The sequence below is a fragment of the Amia ocellicauda genome, chromosome 15 (genome assembly GCF_036373705.1).
Source record: "Amia ocellicauda isolate fAmiCal2 chromosome 15, fAmiCal2.hap1, whole genome shotgun sequence".
NCBI classification, from domain to species: Eukaryota; Metazoa; Chordata; class Actinopteri; order Amiiformes; family Amiidae; genus Amia; species Amia ocellicauda.
The window spans coordinates 20,063,824-20,089,009 of NC_089864.1; the positions used below are offsets into that span (position 1 = coordinate 20,063,824).

Consider the following 25,186-nt stretch of genomic DNA (forward strand, 5'->3'; position numbering starts at 1 on the left):
TATGAATAGGATAATAACTTAGCTGACACAGAACCAGTTGTACTACTTTATGGACCTGTGCACACCTTTGATTTGTGTAGTGTAGGAACTGAAAGAAGAAGTGTGTTTAATTTACTTTAATAGATTAGTCCATAAATCAGGACCCACAAGTCTTCCTCAACCATAATTTGGTAAAATAATTGAGGACTGGTTGTGTGTCACTGGTGTGTATGATCTCAAAGCTTCCTGGAGCCTCTTTTTGATATCTTACCTCAGGTTGATCATATTTTATTAATTTACTCTGAAAATAACAACATATTCTAATTCTAGCTTATGATTCAAATAAAATCAAATAATGTCCATTTAATACTGTCCTCATCTAATTTGCCCATTATCAGCAATGACTTCTTGAATTTGTAGTGAGCATGTTGAGTGTGATAGGAGAGACCGAGTTGACCTGCTGCTGAAATATAAGTAGAATAGATCGTCGTAGAATTAAAATAATTGGGTCCAGGAAGTGATCAGCTAATGATTGGAGTGAAACAAATAGTGCATGACTCAGAGACACACTTTCACAGTTCAGCAATTGGATGCAAAACATCTGTTCCTCCTCAATTCTGTTCCATCGGCAGCAGGAAAAGGATCAAGTAAACGAACTGGAAGTTTCTTCAATGTCAATGAAACCTGTTGCGAGCTAGCCTGTCACACACACACACACATCAGTTTCTACGTATTATTTATTCATTAGACTATAATACTGAAAAACTTTTATATTTAAACATTTTTTACCTTTTTAAATTTTTCTTGATGGTTTTCATAACTTTACTGACATGAGTGCATTCAAATTCAAAGTAGGCCACCTGGAACAGCCTAACTCAAGCAAGACTGTCTATTTTATACTTAAACCATCTACTATGGTAACAAAGATCTCATTTGATAAAAATGTGTTCAGGATGCAGAATTCAAGTCTTGAGAGTCAAATTGTTTTTGTATGATTGTATTACATATGTGGCATTACGAATACTAAGCCTATTGAAACTATTTCCAGGCATATTTCCAGGGTAACAGAGGTTTTTGAATACGAAAAACAAGACAAAGTTGGCTCACAATTTGCAGAGCTTTGACAGAAAAACAAACGAGAAAAGGTCAAACGTAACAAAGACTTGTATTCTTCAGGCTGTTCTTAAAGTGAGCATGGCTATATCAGATTGCCAGTAGGTCCAGACTTATCTTAACTTCCTGTCTTAAATTTGGTCAAGGAAAAAGTCTATATCGTAATAAAATCTTATGAGAGGTAATTGAGTTCTGTTTAAAAGAAAATAAGTGTGTCACTTCTAATAGAAATCAGTCTTTATTTTATACATGTTTACTGAGGGTCTGAAACCATTTAGGCTGAAACAGAGAGAAACACATGCTTGACAAAGAGATTTTGTTGGATTTATTTCCAGTTACAAATCCAAGCTACCGAGAATATATTGAAAATTGGCAAAAATTGTGCATGTTGAATACTGCTTGCACTGGTATGGACATAGCAATTTATGTTTGATGATAACTACTGCCTTTTAATCCTGCTACAAATTTCCATTGACTTCAAAAATTTGATTTTTTCTTTGTCTAAGAATAGACCAAGACGCAATTTAAATATTTGACTTACATTTCTGATGTTTTCCATGCCATTCTCAAGGCATACATTACTAACTTGCCAGAACATAGAGTCTTTGTGGTTTAAGCATAGTAAATTAAATAATCTGAGGTTGATTAAATGGAATGGAAAACAATAAATATGAACTAGATATGAGAACAGCTTAACAGAAATATGTAAATATTCATTCAGAATTTTAGACCTCCACTATTGGTATTCCAGTATATATTTTAGATTTTATTATAAATGTCCAGTAAAATCTACAGCATAAAGTAGGAGATTAATATGTCACCATTTGAATTAACAGCTACATTAATTATAGAGGTCTACGAATACAAAGAAAATGATAATATGACTTGTAGTTTTGTGGTCAACTCTTACTACCACTAATACTGAATGAATGTAAGTGTACCTTATGAGTATTTAATGTGTTTATTACTTTATTATTCTCCAGATCATTTGTGCAGCCTGATTGAGATCTTAATGTTTCCAGTTGAGAACCAAGCAACTGTTCGATTTCCGCATTCATTTCACTCACCCAGGTGACTACTAATGGATTTATATGCAAACTAAATCAACAAATGAACAAATACACCCATCCTTCATATTCCCCAAATACAGACATTTTAGAATGTGTTCTGTAGCATTTACACACAAAAAAAATTGAGTAATTTGTCTGCTAATTCTAGCCTATTTGTGGCAGCTCATGTAGAAAGCAATCTATTTACGTTAGGACTTATCATCTTTACATTTTACCGAAACATACTTTTAAATCCAAGAATTTCATAGAAGCCACTCTTTCTAAGGTATCATGATAATATCTTGTCATTATGCAGTACTCTTCTTTTAAGACATTTTTATTTTACGTTGACTAAGAAAGGTTCATATTTTAACGTTTCAATTTTAACTGATCTGAATGGCCTCGGCTCTTCCATTTTATTCCCTCTGGTCTGGGGGTAGGGTGGTGGTGTTTTGCGTGATAGACAGGTTGTAAATCTTTTCTGCCTCTCGCTTGCTGACAGTGCTGGAACTCATGCAATTGCTGCCTGTCTCCACATTATCTACCAGTGATGTCCCGAACGGGGCTGACAGTGATTGACACAGTTCATTGGTTTGGGAAGCTGCTGAATTGAATTAATTGGCGTTTTTGGTGGCGTGGGAATCTTTTATTTGATTCTTTTGGATTTCTGTGGGTAAGAAAGGGAATCTACACTTCCTGCTAGAAAAAAAAAACAATCACGGACGGAAGCTTCTACCAGTTTTTTATCATCAAATACTAAAATGTTGTGAGTATGCTGTCTGGCAGCATAAATGGTCTGTTCAATGCTTTCTCGTCTAATTGAAAAAAAGAATGTAACAATGTAAATGTAAATTGATCTTTTAATAAATCGAAGTTCTGGTGAACCCTATGTCTAATTAGTTACTAGATTAAAACAGCCATCGTGAATATTAAACAAAGTTAACAACATATTTGTACAATAGTTGGAAACATGAATTAACATAACAAGGTATACAAATATTAAATTCATCCTTGTGGCTTTGCACCTCCCCATTCCCAGTACAGACTGTTTTCAGTGCGGCACTCTTTGAGAATTCAGATCTGTAAGATATCTGTGACAAGGAAGCAACCAATTTCACAACTTTGTTTAAAAAAAAAATAACTAGTTAGCTCTCATACTATAAATGGGTTGCAGCTGCATAAATAGATCTCAGTTTAAAGAGAGTAATCCCTTTAAGTTCAGGTGTCTCTTAAAAACGTGATAGCTGACATTGGAAAACCACAGTGAACAATAATGAACTAACACAACTCTGAGGCCCGCAGTGTGTGACCTTTCAGCCTGGCGATGATGCTGATATACAGTCAAATATGAAGATTGTATCCCACATTAGAGGTCATTTGTGTTTGATCATGGAAGGAATGGATATTAAGTATCACATATCCTTCCACAGAGGGCAGAAGACTCAATTGGCATGTTTTTTCAGCATGTTTTGACCTTGTTCTTTATGAGCCAAGCCTCTAGAAAACGACAGAGGCCAAATTCTGAAGCCCTGCAGTACTGATGTGTTGTTTTTTCAGCGTAGTAGAGCTGGACTGGAGCCTTCTGGCACAAAGCCAGTGTAAATGGAGTAATGGCTCAAATTCAACACAGACACAACACCACATTCTGTCACTTATCTGCTACTGCTGATTATTGAACAATTCTGCAGGCTCTCTAAGTGACTGAGATGTATGAGTTGATGCTGATGTCACTCTCGATGATGCTACAGGAGATGCAGGAAAACCACATTCGGGTGCTGTCAAGTTGTAGAACATGAAGATGAAGTGAAAGTTGATCTTGAGACATCAAATTAGTTACTTTGAAAGACAAGGGAAATTGTAGGGGTTTTTTTACATCTTGAAACAAACCAGTTTTTCTTTTCTTTTTTTTCCCTGCCACTGTGTTTAAATTAAATTAACTTGAAATGTTGATGGGTTTGGAAGTACTCCTGATTATGACAAGCAGGTCTGGAGGAAAGTTACCTTTTAAACATATGAATATACTATACCACCATAATTATGAACTTAGATTAAGAAGATTTCAACCGTTGCTAAACTGTAATTGTAATTTCAGTTTCAATTCCATCGTTGCACTGATTACATATTAAGCGTTGCTGTAACCACTTTTAGTTACTTAGTTAACAAAGAAATCTATTGAAAATATATAATGTAATGTAATTCACAAGTAATAAAAATTAAAACATTTAACATGAAAACCACATGTTGGTTTGTCAGATTATCACTTCTCGACAAGCTGAACACTCTGTGATATACTGTGCTGTGTTTATGCTGTCATCTTTCGTCTATATGTATTACATCATTCTGTCTTACACTGGCAACACTGCACTGAGCAGTGGGTGGGAGAGGCCCCAGAGCTTCATTCTGCAGTCAGTGCTATCAAAATCATCTCTCTGCTTTCTATTAACAATTTTTTACGGTTAATTTAACCGTTTACTTTTTTCTCCTGAAATGTCACGATGGCTTTGAATAGGGACACTTCTGCTTCAACTTCTGTCTTGACTTACTTCTCCAGTCTTGGAACCAATTACGTAGTAATATCGGGGGATGACTGTAATAATGATAAAGTTGTAGGCTATGAAATACCTGCAAGATGCAATCAAGCCCTCTGAGCACACCCTTTCATATTGTAAGGTAAGTAAATGTGACTTTGGAAATAGCTACATGCACTACAACAACTGCTATAACAATGTATGTCATGTTTAATATTTAATATTTCTTCATTTACTTTAGTAAGCTGTATTTAACCATTTGCTCCATTTGACTGCCCAGCCCATAAGTATTCTACCCCTGGATTCTGAAATCTCATCAGAAATTGGTGTATATAAATTATATAAACACCTGATTCAGCAAGCTCTGGAGTACAGATACATAAGGCCTCCTTGTAGCATGACACTACCAAAAATGTATGAGGGCCCATTCTATTAAACAAGTACAAATCAAAAAGTCATACACCGCTAGCCAAGCAATGTGTCTTCATTTCAGTCAACATGAGCTTGAACAACAAACACAACAACAACAAAGTCAAGTTTAACCCTTTAGTTCAAACATTATTGGATCCAGTCTGGGCAATGTCACAGTCAACTGAGACAATGATTCGCCATGGGTTGCATGCAGTTGCAGTACTACTGGGGTTAGGTGGTCAGTCAATCAGGCCTCAGATTGTTGGACAATATCAACTCCCGGTAGTTCAATGGCAACCCATGTATGGTATCAGTGAGAGCTGCATTAGTTCTTCCTACTATATTGTCACATTTACATAGATTACAGTATACTGTCACATGGCTAACATTCACTATTCTAGTATGGACTGAAATACAGTTCCTCAAGACTTCATAACACACACACTACTGCCATGCCAACAGGGCCAGCTCGTTTGTCAGGCTGTAGGTACGTGGATTTCTCTGTAGCTTATTACACTATAAAGCTGTAGCTTTGCTGTTTGCACTGTGGACTTGCACTGTGGAAAAGAAGCAGCAATAGAGTAACCATATGGCTTCATGAGACAGGACGGGAATGTAAAGTTGACATTAACACAGAATAACACTCAAATTTAAAATAAATAAATGTCTAATCTTTTAGTGATTGGGGTCTCCTCAGGGGGACTGACTGAGTTTTACAGTTAATGAGTGTTCTCTTGTAAAATTAAACATAAATAAATGAGCTTCTATGAAATAAATCTTGTACAGTCCTTATATTACAGAAAGAGACAGCTGGGATTATAGTTCGAACACATTTATAATAATAAAGGCATTAAACATGAATTTTATATGGTATTAGACTGAATTCAGCCGTTATTCAGAAGATATTGTTGGATAATGAATGCAGGGCAGTGGAAGCTTAGCTGAAAATAAACATACCTTCCGCAGGTTCTTGTTAAAATGTTCCAAGTCAAGCAGAAAGATGTGATCTTTGGCTCCCAGCAGAAGGCGCCCCCTTTCCTCGTCCAGTAGAAGAGTTTGAAATTGAAGCCCTTCACTAGAATCCAGGAATGGGATGGAGCTATTTGAGAACAGCAGGTCTGCATGAAGGACAAGAGATGCTGTATGAATGACATGACTGGCCGTGACTCACCGTAGTGCTTTTATAAATACACCGTCACAGCTTGAAGTTCTCACCATTTGATACAAGGTTCTTTTCATAATTCATAAAGCTTTATTTTTCATTACTCTCAGCTATGGAAGGTTTAAAAGTTGAACCTTAATGAATTGCAGTGATTTTTTCCAGAAGCTTTCCCATGGAAAATAGCTATATATATATTTGTTTTATTATTAGATACAGTGCCTATAGAAAGTCTACAACCCCTTGAACTTGTTTCACATGTAATTGTGTCAGTGCCTATGAGTTTCATGCATTTAAATGAAAAATGTTCCACTTATCTACACACCACACTCCACACTGTTGAGCAGGAAAACTTCTGAAAATAATTATATATTCTAATATATATTCTAAGTTGGTACCTCCCTGGGTTAATACTTGGCACCTTTGGCAGGAATTACAGCTGTGAGTCTGTTGAGATGTTTGAATATGTTTCTTCAACTTTGTACACCTAGATTAGGCAATATTTGACCATTCTTCTTTACAAAACTGTTCGAGCTTTGTCAAGTTCCTTGGGGAGCGCTGATGGACAGCAATCTTCCAGTCATGCCACAAGTTTTCGATTGGATTTAGGTCGTGACTCTGACTGGGCAACTCAAGGACATTTACCTTTTTCTTCCTTAGCCACTCCAGTGTAGTTTTGACTGTGTGCTTTGGGTCATTGTCATTCTGAAAGATGAACTTCAGTCCCAGTTTCAACTTTCTTGCATAGAGCATTTGGCTTTCCTCAAGGACCTTTCTGTACTTTGCTCCATTTCCCTTTCTATCCTTACCAAGTGCCCCAGTCCCTGATGATGAGAACTGCAGAATTTATCGTGAAATCATGTAAATCACTACTATTCAAGATAGGAGGAGACCACTTAATTATGTGTGTTATTTTGACAGTGATTGCTTATTTAGTTTATTGAGCAAATTTAGGATTTCTATTGACACTTATCCAACCATTTTTAATCAATTGTCTATAAATGTCTAGAAGTTGTGATATGTAGATAAATGGAAAACAATATATAATATTTGAATGCCTTTAAATTCCAGGCTATAAGGAAAGATTTTGAAAGGGGGTGTATACATTATAACTGTGGCTTAAGTATGTCACACAATACCTAACAAGGTTTTAGTATTGTTGTTATTAATAATAATAATAATAATAATAATAATAATAATAATAATAATAATAATAATACTCTACACCTCTAAACAATGCTGTGACGAGGTGTTGTCAGTTTGTTGCAAGACAGTGGCCATTTACACTCATTGACTTCATTAAAATCATTACAGTCTTTCAGCGCTTATGGGCATAGATGTCAAAGGTTATACAGTGATCAAAGTTACAACATATGAATTTGGAATTCCTAAGGTAGATGGTTTGACAGAAACACAAATATTTATCCCCTTAGGGAAACCTGAGTTTCCCATCTGGCAGAAATTGACTGTCAATCTGCATTAAGTCCAAACCCTGGTTATGCAGCAAAGGTAATCCAAACTAAATTGTGCACATTATAAACATAATCTAGTATTTACATAAGAAATAGGCTTAAATATACTAACATAAACCACCTAGTATAACAAAAATGTTATTTTAGAAAAGCATTTTTTAAGTAAAAAGACAAACAAAACCTTCTATGTTTCTGAATTAGCTAATCAAGAAAGACCTCTTCCCTGTCGTCCGTTCTCTGTGATTTCTTTAGAAATGTAACCAGACAGACCTAACCTTTTCTGTGGAGTCATGTACCATTTACTGCAACACTTCTTTAACAAACATTACAAAAAACAATGTGATGGCATTAAATGTCAAAGGCTGAGAGGCCCTGCACCACGACTGGAGCGGTGGTGTGAGATTGTAAGCGGGTTATACATAATCAATATTTGCACATTCACATGTTCACTGCTTACTGCTGAGAGATTAGCCACGCTGGTCCACTTCTAATCTGCTTTGTAAACAGACTGTGTAAAGACCAGAATGAAAGAACTACTTAAGTCTATCCCCCAGCCAACACTTCATCTGGACAGCTCCCAAGGGACATGACTTTTTCAGCTAATTACACAGTCCTGTTTAATATGCACATTGAAGACATGCATTGCAGTGATTAACTTCTAGACAATTAAGAAGCATTGTGCCATGTATCTATTACAAACTTTAAGCAACCAATAGCATAACATTTTGAAATTGATTTGAAATTGAACAATATTATTTGAACATATGTTCTACCTTCACAATTATTATTGCCTGAGAAAACATGTAAGGAGAAACTGAACATTATGTAGTAGAGTCGAATGTACTGTTTGCAAACTATAGTTTTTTTTTTACTTTTTGTCAACTGAAAACAAGTATTCATTTAAATTCAATACATTTTTTTCATTAAGATGCATGTGGTCTATATGTATACTTTGCGAAAAGCCACTATAGAACTGGAAGTGAAATGCCTGTAACTGAATGAATGCTTTTCACAACAGTGCTGAGTCTCAAAGGGATATGACTGTATAGTTGTTATAATACCCCTATTGGATGTTAATCTACATTGTTCCAGTTGACAGCCTTTAAGATTAACCTGAGGATTGTTGGGTTGAAGTGAATTGAGTTGACAGTCAATTTAATTATCCAAGTTCTTGGTTAACAAAGGGACTACCACCCGTTGTCTTGAGTGAGAAGGAAAATGTATTCAACTCATTCCCTGTCACTGTCAACTTCTTTCTTTGGGGGGTTGATGCAGGCCACTGGATGATACAAGAGCACAAACACACTGTGCTGGGATGGGCTGTAATCTTACAAATCTGGATTGTTTATATACTTACAAAACACATAATGAAACTGGCTTGCATGAGGATGAGAGTGATAATACTATGAATTAATCCCATCATATTTAGATAGTATGGGTAGATAGATATCTATCTTGGGGTAAATCCTAATGGCTTGGAGTGGAAGCTTTAAATTGTCACTGAAGCCTGTTTAAAATGACACCCTAAACCCGTCCGAGTGTACTGATAGATGACAATAGTTAGTCGTTGATGTTTTTACTCTTAATGGATTATAAGTGTGTAATATGAGTACATGGAAGTAAAATGCTGATTTTGAAAATGCATTAATACAGCTCAGTTGCTGTGTTTGTGTTGTGCTGGATTAGCCCACCTTTTGTTTGAGAACCTGTCAGGTAAAATACGTCATTTGTTAGAGGAAGTCATTCAAATATACGGTTACTAATGTAACTCTTATCACAAACAAAATGTCCAGCCTTGTTTGCATAGAATTTACCGGTTTAAAACTGTAATACCTTTGTTTATTTACCCACTATTCAAAAAGGAAACAGGAAATAGAGCACTACCCAAATGGTATGTTTTTGCATGTATCATTCCTGCTCATTTCAACAATTTGCTCTTTTCTCTGTGAGTGTAACCACATAATCTTTAAAGCCAAAAAGTCAACAAAAAACCATCCCAATGGATTCTGTTTACCAAAGGAAAGTGAACCTAAATCTCAATTTACAAGAATCATTAAAATATTATCAGTTTAAAATGACTCCACATTAACAAAATAAGTACTGTATTTGCCAATTAGTTGGCAGCTGTTGAAACCTAAGACATAGACTCTGCCTGGTAGCTTTCCATAATAAATTAATGTCTTCAACAACAAGCACTATAATCTCAATCAATGCTTGCAGTTTACTGAAATAGATTAAGTGTAAAGTAACTAAAACACTGATTTAAATCAGTTGAAGTTGAAGTAGAAAGTTTTAAGATTTCCTGCTGTTCACCTAAAGTAATATTTATGTAAAACGAATCCCTGTTGACCAATTCATAAAAAGGCTCCCTATATTTGGCAAAATAAAATATTAAATTAGTCAAAAGGGGCAGATGGAATGTGTAAATATTTTCAATATACATAAACAGTGTATTTGCATTTCAAATTATGGTGTGCTGCCATTTTTAAGATGTAGGCAGACAGTATAAGGAATAGTAGAAAACCACCAGCCACCAGCAGAAAGTGGTCCTCCTCTACAGTTTAAGTAGGAATCGTTTGCACATAAATGCTTTTAATTGTCGTCTTTGTCTCACGCTGTGAGATACTCGTGTTGTGCAGTGCGGAAGCATGTTACAGACCATCTGTCTCCAGGGTTCTTCTACAAGTGCACAATGGAATGGGATCGGTGTCCAAGGGCTCTGTCCCCAGGGCTCAATGAATGAGAAGCACTAATTTAAAGTAGCTAACCGAAGCCCAGAACATCAAAAAGATCATCTTTTTAGAAATAGCCAATCGTAATGCACCAAAATTCATCAGAAAGTTTAGAAAAAAAGTCACATGTCCGTTTCCAGTGTAAACAAATCAGCTGTGATGACATATCATTAGGAAAATTATGTTTTATTGATGCTTAATATTTAATGGAAAATACTGGTCAATATTGCTGGTATTTAAGGTAAAATTATCACTTGCCCCTTCGGGCATGTAATCTAGCAAAGAAGCCTTCCTGATAGATCTTGGCACCTGCCCCAGGCGGTCCCTTATGTTGAACCAGCGTAGTTTCTAATTTTACACTTCTCTTTTCTTTTCCATAATCATGGGACCAGGCATGGGGACAGACAGGTTATCCAGGGCTTGATATTGACTCCCTTATTTCAGATTGATAACAATGCCTGGGAATTGCTAAAACATACCTCCATAACCATAGTGTTATGGAATGAGATTTCTTTCCAAAAACACAATTGCGAATGCAGATGGGCTCTGAACTGAAACTGACCTTCAGCTGGTCAAAGACAATAGCTGTTTTCAAGTAAACTCTGTTCTCTTTCCCACATTAAAGCATACTAATACCATTTAAACATTATTTTTAATACATAAATGTATGTGTTTATCAAAATAACACAGACCTAAGTGATGTATTTATTTGTATATTTATGTATTTGTTTTCTTTGGAGTATTTTACAATTTATATAAGTAAGTTAATTATTTAGTGAAATCAAGATTCTTTTTAGTGGAATCCTTTAGGTTGAGGTTTTAAGTTGCCTTTCAATTATATATATATATATATATATATATATATATATATATTAAACAACTTGCATTTGGTGTCTTTTATGACAAAAGGTTGCTGTTATGACTTTTCCTGATTATGAAAATGATCCAAAGCCCTGTGGGAATGAGAAAAGTGGCCCAAATCAATTTGATGTGCTTGCCCAATCAGTGAAGGCTTCAGTGTTGTCAAAGAGGGGCATCTGTCCTTTGACCAAGACATTTCGTTGGGCCAGTGTGGTTAGGAGCACATTATCCTGTTATCTTAGTTTGGCTTTCCAGATTGATTTTGATTAGAAAATTGCATCGGATTACAAAAGAGTAAAATTGGTGGTCCCATACACTCAAACTAAATCGGCTGCTCCACTTCTAATTCAGTCATGTTCAGTAAAATCAACTCTCTATACAGTAGAGGTTCATTGTATACAATGTGTACATAACAATCTATAGGTCTTGCTATGTTTTCTTATCTTTACACTATTACCTGTTTATAAACACTTAAGGCTTGTTTAACTTGTGTACTGTTTGTCTTTTCAAGCTTGAATTGTTTATTTGCAAAACAAAAAGCAAACTTATTTTCTACACAAACCTTCCTTAGTATGTGAAACTCAATTATAGAGTATAATGTTGTTGATCTTTAGCACCAAGAAAACACATTCTGGTCCCACAATCCAGTCTTTATCAGATCACCTAATCAAGGGGGATATAAAATAAATTTAGGGCTAAACCAAATAAAAATTGGCATTTTGTAAAATATGAAGTTTTATGGTACAGATTTGTACTTTATGATTGTACGTCAAAGTGTTGATGTGGTTTAGCCCATAGTAGGAAAAGGCCATGTCTTTAAGATAAATTTGCATGTAAAACATTAAGCTTTAAAATCACTAATTTCATTTAAATTATCCTGTTAATGATACAAATGTCTCAAAATGTTCATTTTGTGACTGAGAAAACTGACTGTTCCTTCTACAAAACCCTCTGCATAAAACCTGATGACCAGTCTGTCAGTGCTGTCTTTAGAAATGAAAGCACAATGTGTGAGAACATGTTTTACCCCTGGCTTAGAGGTTAATACTGAAACTTTAGTTAAACATGGCTTAACTTAAGCTGCTTAACATTGGGTTACCTGTTTTCTAACTCTGTCAGGAAAAGAAGCAAACTGTATCACCAAAAGGCAATATATTTTTGTGTAGCTAGGTAATTAATGTGAATAATAATAATAATAATAATAATAATAATAATAATAATAATAATAATAATAATAAATGAAATCTCTGGTAAAGTGTTGCTTGATTTGAAAAAAGTAATAAAGCAGTTGGGTTCATTTTGTGGGGATATTGTTAGAGTAGCTCAGACTCAGACGGGGTCAACCTGCGCTAAAACCAAAGACTTCTACTAACTAGACAACAATATACTGGACACAAAAACTTGAAGCGTATGTCAAGAAAAAATGTCACACCCACTGTGAGGCACGGTGTTTGGCTTTGATTCAGCCTTACGAAATAGACCAGGATATTTTAGCCAATAAACCTGGCACACTGTGTCAAGAAGCTCCAGCTTAATCAAAATGGACTTTCAAACATGATAATGACCGCAGTACATATGACCAAATGGAGCACAAAATCAACATACAATCTCCAGACTTGTCTGGTTTGAATAAAGATAGTGGCTTCTGTAATTACACAGGAAGGCACGCATGATTTCCTGTTGAGTATGCATTCGTTGCATATCATTAAGTCTGTATTTATTTACTAATATCATCCCTCTACAAAACAATTCATGAAATATACAACATGTAATGAATTATGTATTAAAAAGTGTTACCTGCAAATATATTATGGTTATTAGACAGACCAAATATGAAGAATCAGTTAAGGAAATAGCACAAAAGAAACTTCTCCCAAGCATACAAGACGTTCCTTTTTGCTGACCCTCTGTAACCTCAGCCATAAATCACAACGAGGTGGGTCAATAAAATCATCTCTCTAGTGTTCAGGCATCCACTTATCCAAGGAGCATATTCCCTTTGGCATCTCTGTTACACCATCTGCTCTGTTGGTGCATTTCAGATTCCATTTAACCAATTAACCAAGAAACCAGGGCACAGTCGTGCAGTATCAAATGTTTGAGTCACAACAGTAACTAATCACAGACACCATTAGAGATAAGTGTCCCCTGAAGGCCAATGTAAAACCATATTCAGTGAATGCTTTAGTTCCTTTTGCAGCCTTGGTCCATATGAATATAAAATAAAGTATAAGTCAATAATAATAATAATATGGAAAGCAGCAATAAACAAAAAAATGTACCTGCATGCTTTTTAGGGTAACACTGTATTCTAAAAATAAACAAATAAAACCCATATTTTGAATTAACATCAGTTCAAAAATGTCTCCTTATACAAAATGTATTGTTCTACTACAAAGAACAGTCTCTTACCTTTGTAACCAAGTTTGAGTCGTGGGAGATTCAGCTTCAGGGAGTCTGATAGAGGAGCTAGCATTCCCAACAGACACAACACAAGCTGGAGTGGAGAAAAACGCCTGCTCCTTCTAGCCACCTTTTGAGCCTTTATTTCTGCATCCATGGTGAGTATCTGCCTCTGGCGAAATCCACTCAGCTATAGTCCTGTTAACAAACAAAACACAGACTTCTGATTATGTCTCCATCAGGATCAAATCCCATGTGTTTGGGAAGGAGATACCTTTGAACTACTATTTTAACAAGAAGCTAAAGTTGGTTCCTTGTTTAAACTCTTCTCTTTATGTTTCAGTGATTGTTGATGTACACAATCTCATTTCTAAATTTGAACTTCTCTAATTGTCTATAGATGCAGTTTATTCATTATAAACTTCCAAAGCAACATCATATCTGTTCTCTATACTCCAGCTCTTCCTACTGTTTGAAACTATAAAACCATTAATCAGGTGAATATTAAGGCACCTGTAACTTTAAAACAGAAACCAAAGTAAGACTCTTACAAAAGTGAACATTTGGTAAAATCCCTTTGAGAAAGTAATAATTAAGGATGCAACAGTAATGTAATGCAGCTTCTTAACACTTTATGCGTTCCTAGCATCTACTAGTTTTCAAAGAAGCAAGGTCTAATCTTTAAAAAATGCAACTAACAGCTCGGAAACCAATTAATTTATACATCAAATACATAGCTACTTTTTTATATAAAATAATGTTTCCACAGTTGGAAAAGAAGGCACAGTTAATCTTCTAATGTATTTTACACAGGAAGTAACAGCATATATTTGTGTAAACTATGATAAAGAAAATATTTTTCAAAGCACACAATGGTACATTAGGTTGACACACATCAAAACACTAGTTGAAAAAGATCATAGAAAGTTTCTGAATGAAGTTCCATAGTAAAGCTCAAATGTAAATGTATAAACTTCTGATCATCAAATAAAACAAATCCGTTAAAATCATCCTGATTTGTAATGCAGGCAAAAGTCATAATTCACAATTCGTTTACATTCAAAGGTCAAAATGAACGTGTTCAGGCACTTACCAGTAACAGCTTTGCAGATTTAAAAATGCAGTGCACCAGCCGTAGTTAAAAATATATACACACCTTATAACGTTGAACACACCTCTTTGCACAGACACATGATATCGCCGCTGTTAGTGTGTGTGGAATGCACCTTCACACAGTGATTGATGTACTGTATCAATTATGTTTACATTCTCAGAGCAAAGGAGTCGTGTTTCTGTGATTAGAAAGCTACTGTGTTCCATTAAATTCACCAGCGTTCGAGCTGGTCACATGACAAACAAAACAGATTGTTTATCTGGAAGCAATGTTTGTTTTTCACTTTTTATGTGATGAGACAAAACAGTTAAATAGTTAGATAATGTATCCTAATATTATTTCCTTGGGTGGTAAGTGGGGGATTTGGTAACAGATAAGGAATAACCTCCATCCCCCTTAAACAAATCTGAAAATAAATACATTATATGACTATTGCGGGTCTTTAAAATGTTTGTCCTCACAATTTTTTTTTGTTTGTTTTCTGTCACAATCACAAACAACCATACTTGTCCAATGTGATTAAACCAGCTCTGATTTCCCCTAGAGACTTTGATTTGACTTTGATGGTTAAAACTAGGTTGGTGCAAATTGTATATCAAAGTGCCTTATTTCCAGTATATTTTATTATGTATTAAAATAAAATGTAGCAAGGCACACAAAACTCTGGAGGTACCACTAATATATGCATTTGTTTTGTCCGTAATATTATCTGAAAAATGTATACAGACAGTTCTGTTCACACTACTTCTCTGACAGCAATGATAAGTAAGTGGATAAGTAAGATAATCAATTGACCATCAATTACCATTTTGACGGTAACATGCAGTTCATTTAAAAGCACATTTCAATTTAGTTTTGTTTTGGATCATTCCAAACAATGGATCTTTTATTTGCTGCACTCTCTTTCCTAAAGTATTTTCTCATAACATGAGTTAGTTTGTTGATCGAGTACAGTCTGCAAAATTAATGTATATTTGAATCTGATCGTAAGGTTTTGAAGTGAGGTATAGAATGCACAATTAAAACCTGGCCATGCATACAGTAAACTGTTTACATAACCTGCATATGAACACACATTTTAAGCGCAGAGTTTACCGAAAAAATACAGAGCAAAGGTATTTTTTTCAGATTGAAATGATCCAGAATGTCCCAATGGAATGTAAGGAAAATATTATGAAAAAAAAATAGAATTAATCTTCTGTTTAACCCATTAATTATACAATTTATAAAGGAACAATGTAACTAATGTATTATTAAATGGGTACAAACAGTTTGAACGTATCAAGTGTGGTCACCAGCGAAAGAGATACAGCACCTGGTAATGTGACTATGGCTACCACAGATACAACGTGTGGCATATTGTCCAGAAATGCCCACGTTAGCCTTTCACTCTAAGTCTCTAAGAAAGCTCCTGTCACTCCAAAGTGGCTCAACCACTTTTCTATCAATGTATAAAGTTGCTTAACACCTGACCATATGAAAGATATAACACAAACCAAAACCATTTGCCTCTCTTTGTCTTCAAATGTGAAACAAATATTTGTATCTCACTGAGAAACTCCCTTGAATAATAGCTGACACACAATAGGCTAAACCAAATCATTTCTCTACATCACCATTGTCTTCTAGAGAGAACCAAATCAAACAGGACAGAGAAATAGAGATACATTCACCACAGCTGATACTATTCTGTCCATAAAGGGGGAATAACTAGACAAAATTATTTCAAAGCATGCATTCATGAGAGGTAAAGTATTTGAATCATTTGTATACTCTGTATACTCTAATTTGATTTCTTTCTCCACCCTTTCTCCACCATCCTCAAGAGTGAATTTGTTGTCAGTAGTAGCTAAAAGTAATTAATAGTAAAAAAGTAATGTATATGTTACATCAAGTAAACAGAAACATGTGCAGTCTAAAATACCTACACAGGTAATATATGTATCCAGTGTGGGCATTTCTGGATCTGGATTAAAGATGGAAGGATGCCAGAGGTGAAAAGTACAGTCCATTACTTACGATCATTATTTTTGGAGCCAGCAATAATTTCTTGTTCTCTGATTCCTAATAAGCTCACCTATATTTAGAAGAATACAGTGCTTGATTACTATTTACTTAACCTTGCAGGTGTCAAGTTCGCATATTAATGTTATACCTCATCATCTTAAATCTTTTCAAGTTTTTCCACTGGCCCCATACAACCTAACCTTAATAAATAATATGTATGTTCAAAAGTCATAGTTTATACAGTTTGATTTATACTAAGCAAACATATGCGTTGGCATTGCATAATTACAAAGCTGCAGTACAAAGTAAAATCCAATTAAACTACAATCAAATTATAAGAAAACATTTCTTACAAGAACTTTTATGCTTTCAAATATAATTGTAAGTCTTTAATCGTATGAATAAACACACAAAACAGGCATCTGAATTCATTACAGCAATTCAAAGTTGCCCTCTATATAATTAATATAGCATGATTTATCAGATCCTTTCTTATATGGAGTCTCTATTTTCCATCTGTAGTATACGGTTTCCAGTGTGTGTGTGTGTGGGGGGGGTCTTTTTCTTTCTTCCCTGGGTGTAGCCACTATCCTAGGGACATAATAATAGAATAGACAGAGCTAGTCACAATTATAATATATTACAATGCCTGAGAATAATTATTACAATAATTGGGCATATGTTGGCATACATACACATTCTTCTGTTTTTTGTTAGTTTAGTTTAAAGAGGACATCTTCAAAATCCAAAGTGTTCGTTGACAGTGGCAGGGGTATAATTATAACTAGACAAAACTTGAATATAGAAATGACTCAGAAAGGAAGATATTTATATAAAATGCTAGTGTGGATTTTGTTAAGTTTGCTGTATATATGACAATGACTGTATTTATTAATGACTCTTCTTATTATTAGTAGTAGTAGCAGCACTAGTAGTAGTATGATTGTTGTTATTATCATTATACTACTTGTAAAAGAACAAGTAAGACAAGCAGGGGAGAAAGTAAATCTCTGCATGTAATACAGTAACTTGCCAACTGAAACAAAACATACGCTTGCACATCCATACTAGAAGCGATTCATTTTTGTGTTTTGGAACTTGTAATTAACTCCATTATTTCCGTAAATTGCTGCAATTTGAAACTTCCCAGGGAAGGAGTAGCACACTTGAATGATTGTTCTGTTAATTTACTCTTTACACTAAATAGGCTGTTGGGGTGATATCCTTTACTATACTGGATAATTCCGTGTAATAACAGGTTTTCGAAATTGAGCTAAAAGAACTACACCTAAAATCTAAATTAAATCCAATTTCATTGAATTGTCTCCCCCAGATAAATGCTTTAGAGGCAAACATGATGGTGACCTTTTGTCCCTCATATGCTGGTTCTTGATTTATCACATTTCTGAAAGAGCTGAAGAGAACGGAAAAGAAAAAGGGAACCATTCAAACAACTGATTCTCCCCATCAATCAGCTGTCATGTAAAACAGGCATGACAAACAGATAACTGCCTTTGGGGCCTAGAATTGTGAACCATTCATTTAATGATATCAATTCCTATGCCACATTATACATATAAAGTTACATAAATGAGGTCCTTATAAAATAAAAATGGTCTCTAATTCAAATCATTTAGGCTTTCCCTGGGTATTTGTGTCATTATTATTTTTGCCTCTAAATTACTTCCCCCTGAGTGAGTATGGAGGGAACCTGTAAACTTTCTTAATTGAAAAAATGTTAGTTCAACTTATTAAAATCACTTAATCATTACAATGCACAATAACTGATCCAGAATGGAGTAGACACGTAAAAAAATGAAGACAAAAAAAGTAATGCTGATTTTCTGAATTGAAATGTATTTATTTATTTAGTTCACTCGTCCTTCCCTGAGCCTGTCAGTCATAGTCTATATTCCATCGAATCAACCATTTTACTGTCATGTTTACTTTGCAAACATTCACCCTGATAACTGAAAGGATTTACACAATACTTCATTTTATAAAGCATAAGTCCAGAACAAAACATTGACTGATATCCAAGATTATAAGTTAAAATAGTGTTTAAATAGAGAGGGGAAAGCTCATGTGCTGATTGCTGCCTATCTAATAAAATCACTAAGGAAAGAACCCCAAGGCATATGGAGCAACGGGCCAAGAGCTCAGAGAATAGTGTAGAATAATTGAAGGTTTGTGAGGGAAATACAAAGAGTTTTCTAAGTGAAATGGCCTATCTGTTCAGTGCCACCCACCCCCTCCACTCCCCTAAAGCTGTGACATCCAAGGCCACAACCTGGACCTTATCATAGAACTCCCCGAAATATACTGCATAGAGATATATTCTTTTGATAAACTTCACATAACAGGTCTCATTCTTTGCACTGTACATATGGCTGATTTTCAAATGAATACATTCGTTTTGATTTGGTTATTCTTACTTTAAACCGTGAACAAAAGCCAGTAACATTTTTTTAAACCTTTCAACTTAAATGTCTAAGAAATACCTAATATCTAATCCTTTACAATACTTAAAATTCCTTGCAGTGAAGGACACATTACCATTATTATTTTCTTGTTAAATGATGGGTATCAAAACTCCTGAGAAGTCTGAGAATTCTAGAATGCTACACTTCCTGATATTCTATATTGAAACCATTTAACGGTGTATGACAAAATATGTATTTTTCTCTACTAACATATATCTACAACTTTTGCGGCTATAGGAATTTACAGAGTTGGAGGTGAAGATGGTGGTAGAATGATTGTAAGAGACCTTTTAACTTCTAATTCCCATACCTCAAAACAAATATTCTGCTATAATATCTCCACTCCACTATCGAGACTATGGGAAATGGTATCAGATATCAACCTAAATCATCAAACTCAGTCACAGCGCACAGAGTACAACTTGTTTAGGTCACGAAGAGACTCAAAACATACATTTAAATCTTGTCACTCAAACTCCACCATATACTTAAACTGATGCATATTTGAAACTGAATTTTCTAATGGTTAAAGGAAGACTTTTGCCCATCCATTCATATGTGTTGCAGCTGAGCAATCAAAGGGAAATGACCTGTCATGCGGGTGTTGCAGGCTCTTAGTACACCTATAGAAGTAGCAGGGCATTACTATGTAATACTTTCCCTCAGGCAATGTACAATATCCACAACTTAATTCACAAAGCTTTTCACTAATGTTAACACATTAATAATAATCACATTTTGTATTATATCATGGTTTTCATTACAAATAATTGCAAAGTACTTTTCAGATAGGCAAGGACTAACTTCATCAAGCACCTTCTGGGAAGTTTGCACCACCAACTCATTAAATGGGAGATAAGGTGGAAAAGTGAGGATAGACTTTGCCTATTAATTAGAAAAGGATAATTGGCACACATTGAAAACCAGAGCTGGACATGAAACTGGACCCTGTTGTTAGTTAGCACCCATAACCTTTATAACAATGTCAGGCTATCTTTACTAACCTATTGTAGTCAGGAACTTCACCTTCGACATGTGATCTAATAGGCCCCCTGTCACAATAATAAGGCACTGGTTGACATTTCTGGCACAGAGGGAAGTATATTACCTACTGGTCCATTTCCAACCAAAACCTAATTTTCATTAGATGACTCCTATCTAGACATGTTTTCTAAATTATTATGAAAAAAAACTCCCCAAACATTTCAATACATTTTATTGTAACAAAAACCACATTTACTTGTATCTGTGCAGTGAATGTTAATCACAGTGTGAAAGGTTTGATCTGATTCAAATCAGATTCAGATTCAAATTCCTTACTCTATGATCAGAACAATGTGTTTATTACATTATTAACAATACTTTTTCCACTAGTTACACTACATACATTTTATTTCTCGTGTATTATTAATTTGTTAAGAGCATTACATTAATTAAACTTGTATATCTTTTGTTGTACACAACTATTAGTGTGTCTTTGTTCCCAGTTTGAATTCATTTCCATGTGTAACTCCCAAAGTTCAAAATAAAGCATCCTACTGCTGACAGAACTAGTACAGCAATTTATATAAGGAAGTGAAAGGGGAAGGTTCTGTACATCCCTATAGAAAAAGTGAATAGTGTCCCTGGGCATTCTAGCACCTAAGGTCAGGTTAATTAAATATGTTTTTAAATATGACTGAAATAGCTTTAAGGCACACGGAAATCAAATTACGTTTCAAAGCCTCACACAATGAAGTGGTATTTTAATTTATTTTGCTTTTAACGTGAGATAACAGAAATTAACCCACAATTTATTTTATTCTGTCATTCTGAGAGGAAACACTGGCACTGCGCCAGGCCCATCAGAAATCACATTCCAGAGTCCAGTCATTTACACACAACGTTTGAAAAGTGTATAACCTTGGTTCTTGTTAGGCAGTTCCTCCTAAGTAAACCTGGCATAAGGTTTGAAATTAAAGAGATAATTGTGATGAAGGCACAGAAACGAAGCATTCTTTTGAGTATTAAAATTAAACTATAAAACACTAGGCTGTGAAATAGTGTCTGTACAGTGAGCCCACCAAAGAGGCCAGTTATGCAGACTGTCAAACAGCTGTAAACATTACAGGAGCCAGGAATTCAACCTGCTTCACTATCACTGGCTATTTGAATTAAAAAAAAGAGTTGTTATGCCTTTAAGAATATATATTATTAACCATTTTCAAGATCTACATATATAATAAGTACAGAAAATGCATCTTACTTAAACTGAATGTGTCTAAAACAATGAAGCCCCCCTTAATTAAGGAGTTTAGAGCCTCTGGATTTGATTCCACTTGTCTTGTACTAGTCAGCAGTCAGATTACATGTATGAATACTACTGCCAACAGAGACATGCCTGTCTTTAAACTATTACGCTGTTTAAAATAGTATAAAATATCTCTCCCAGGTAGGATTCATCACAGATAAAATGACATGTAGGTTCACTGGTACGCAAACACCAGCCACTTACAGAACTGGTTCAAAAGTCAGCGAACACATTTCTTGTAATATGTTTGATGTAGAGATAAGAGAGCTGAGATGTTATACCAGATGCCCTGTGAAAAGTCATTTATTTTGGCACCTGTTTCAAAGCCAGATGCATGTCAGCACACTGCATTAAAAACGCCGTGCTTAGTATGCAGTGGAGCTGTTCAAAACTGTCAAAAACACATCCAACCTTTCTGAGTGCGAAAGATAGCACAAAAGCAGTGGTTCTCTTGGGACGGTGTGATGCATACAGCCCCAACCATGAACAGTTCACTTTGTTTTAGCTGGCCACATAATCAATAAAACCAGATGCTTTACCTGTGTCAAGTTTAAAGCACAATCAGATCTTGTCAAACATAATCTCTTCAGTTGCTGCTGCTGCTGCTGCCAACCAGTGTTTAATCTGCCACAAAAAAGTGCTTCTAACATAAAAAACAATGCCCTCACTTTTAACTCTAACAGGATGTTAAACAGTGCTATACTTGAGTGAAGACAAAGCACACATCACTCAGATTTAAGTACATCCTTTACACACAAATGCTTTATCTTGTGATCATTGCATATCTAGCGTCTGTACCACAGATAGTATTGCTGCTACTAAGATTAGTTTTCTACTACTTCTAATAGTTAGTAAGTTACTAATACTAATAAGTTAGTACTAGAAGTAAAACAGGAAAGAAATACATTATGAAATACAAGATGTTGTTTTTGTTGTTTTGTTTTTTATATTGAAGAAAATACGACACAACCACAATAGCATGAGTTCTAACTAGCTCATTAGTGTTTCACTTAAAACAAAAAAAAGCAGTCCCATACCGGTTTTAAAAGTTAAGAGAAACTGTACAGGCGTTACTTGCAGTTATATAACTATGACATATAAATAGATACAATTATTAGACATGAAAGAGCATACCCGAGGTCCACTCCGTCTCCAGACAGCAAAGGTGAATCCGGACCTGCGACTGGATGCTGCTGCTCCAACACGCATGTGCTCAGCGGCTCCTCTGCGCATAGAGGGCGCTGCAAACTGGCACCCGCTGCCCCGCAAGGTGAGAAACAGAAACTTAGCCCAACTTCAGTGTTATTTAAAACGCTTGACCAACCACAATTAAAATAAAACCAAATGCAGAAAGCGGCCGTGTCGTGGTAACTCCGAACAGACTAGTCCTGAGCTCTGCAAACTCACAGCCGCAAACCTACAATTAGTGCCGAGCTCTCCAGGCAGGGAGGGGTCACATCACACTAGGCAGGGAAGAGCTGGGAAAAGCTAGATCTGTAGAAGTAAAAGCCTAAATCCTCACATGTCTTTATGATGTTTGTGTGTGATTGGATATGATTGGACATGGTTAAGTTATCTGATGCTAATGGTGAAAAAGAACAGAATTATAGTAGTATAGAATTATTATTAGGATCATTAGTAATAATAATAATAATAATGATGATATTAAACAATCTAAATTAGGTTGTATACAGAAGTCAACATTTTCTAGTTTAGTCTTAAAGAAAAGGATCCCCCTTGTGGAAACATTTACACTTAAGTTAGTATATACTTAAGTAAACAACAAATCACTGATTAATTCAATACATAGGCTGTTAGGATTGTAATGCAGAATCACTGGAGTCTGTGTTAATAGGGGTTTTATCTGTTGCTCTTGGTCAGGCAGTTCTTGTATTTTCCTGAATGATTTCTGCTCAGCTTTTAAACAATACTGTACTTTAAACTCCTAATGATTTCTGGTGCATAAACTGTTTTGGCATACAGTCCCTACATGACTACTGCTGGTTGAAATTAAACAACGGGGCCAGGAATGATATAAACATGAAAATATTTAATGGAATTGATCATCTCACTCATGGCCCAACACAGAAAGATTTAAAAAAGATTTATATGGTAGATGTCTTCTTGCTACAGCTAGAAAATAGACTTTATACTGTAGATATTTTAGTTTTACAGATGTTAATGAAATATTTTGTGGTATTTTCATAATCAAGAATGTACATTTCAAAGTCTTGAAACAACTGAAGTGAAAAAATGTTGAAAAAAGTTGTTAAAGTGCACGTTAACAATGTTACACATATATATGCCATGTGAATGAAACACATTTTGTTGTATTAATATTATGGGGGATAAACAGCAACAATAATTACGTTGTCGCTCTTGCAAAAAATGATGACTGAAAATTAATACATTTTTTACACATATGGAACCATATTCTTACAACATTTACTGTCATTATCGGGTAACACCCAGTTTTCCTAATGAGACATCTAAAACTCTCAATGTCAATTAATTTGCAGATGTATTACATTATGTTGTCTGTTTGGAAAGTTTATATTTATTCTCAGTGGTTTCAGTTATGGGTTTTCTTTAAAAGAAAGTCCAGCTGTGTTGATGATGGCTTTATGTGCTAATGCATATAAAGTTAATTATAATAAATAAAGAAAATGTTTTACACCCAAATTCCTATGAACAAATAAAATTAAATAAATACACTGCGTAGGCCTATATTATTTAAACAAAGTTGCTCATGGTGCATTTTTACCCAGTCAGTATATGTTGTATATTTAACATCCAACAAAATGGAGCCTTTTTTGAGGCCACAGGTTTTTATTATATGAGATTATATGTCAGACATTTGAGTCTCTGGAGAATGCTGATACCTTTATAGATGCACTCTTAGGGCCTGTAAATTATTATATTTGTTGTTGTGTTAGCCTACCAAAAATGCCTGAACTATCTAAGAGACTGTGGGTTGAACTTACAAATATTCATTGCATCAAAATCTCAGTATTAATGCAGTCTTCTGTTACATTATTGTAGGGAAAATATTAAGATGGAAATAATAATAATGAAGTATATGAATGAAGTAGCTAATAATTAACTACCTTTTTATTTGTCTTGTAGGTGTCAAAAGTATATATAAAGTATAAGCGTTAGTTTCTCAACCCAAATCAATACTACATATTTTTGTGACATTTTTTCTCAATCGCTTCTATTCATGAAATGTTCCTTTTCATAGGGAGAACTCGGTGGAAGTGAAAGGAAGAAATAAACAGGCCTGAACAAATCCCATGTCTCTTTTTGTGGCGGAGAGGAACAATGAATATGTATGAAGACATTTCTTATGCTTAATATATGTATAACCATTGATAAGGCTAGTTTTTTTTATTTTCTTTATGGAAAACAAATCAACCATAAAACAAATTGAATTAACATTATCAGATGTGAAAACCATGAGGCCAGATTTGGCTGCCTCCCTGTCTCTCGCATTTGGTTAACAATTAATTGTATCCTACCGTCAAAATCATTGAAGCCATATGTTTAAATATATATAAACATATAAACATGTGCTATAAATGATTT

General features: G+C 34.9%; 1 protein-coding gene across 2 annotated transcripts in view; it reads right to left on the minus strand.

The window, feature by feature from the left end:
• Positions 1–23,032, minus strand: part of sema3d (sema domain, immunoglobulin domain (Ig), short basic domain, secreted, (semaphorin) 3D) — a 47,756-nt gene extending 24,724 nt beyond the window's left edge. For both annotated transcript variants that reach the window (XM_066723994.1, XM_066723993.1), the window contains exons 1-3: positions 22,736–23,032; positions 13,717–13,905; positions 6,038–6,198 (exon numbers count right to left, since the gene is read on the minus strand). In XM_066723994.1, the coding sequence (XP_066580091.1) occupies positions 6,038–6,198; positions 13,717–13,864 (309 nt within the window). In that variant the 5' untranslated portion in view covers positions 13,865–13,905; positions 22,736–23,032. The remainder of the gene's footprint in view (positions 1–6,037; positions 6,199–13,716; positions 13,906–22,735) is intronic.
• Between the last annotated feature and the right edge of the window lie 2,154 nt (positions 23,033–25,186).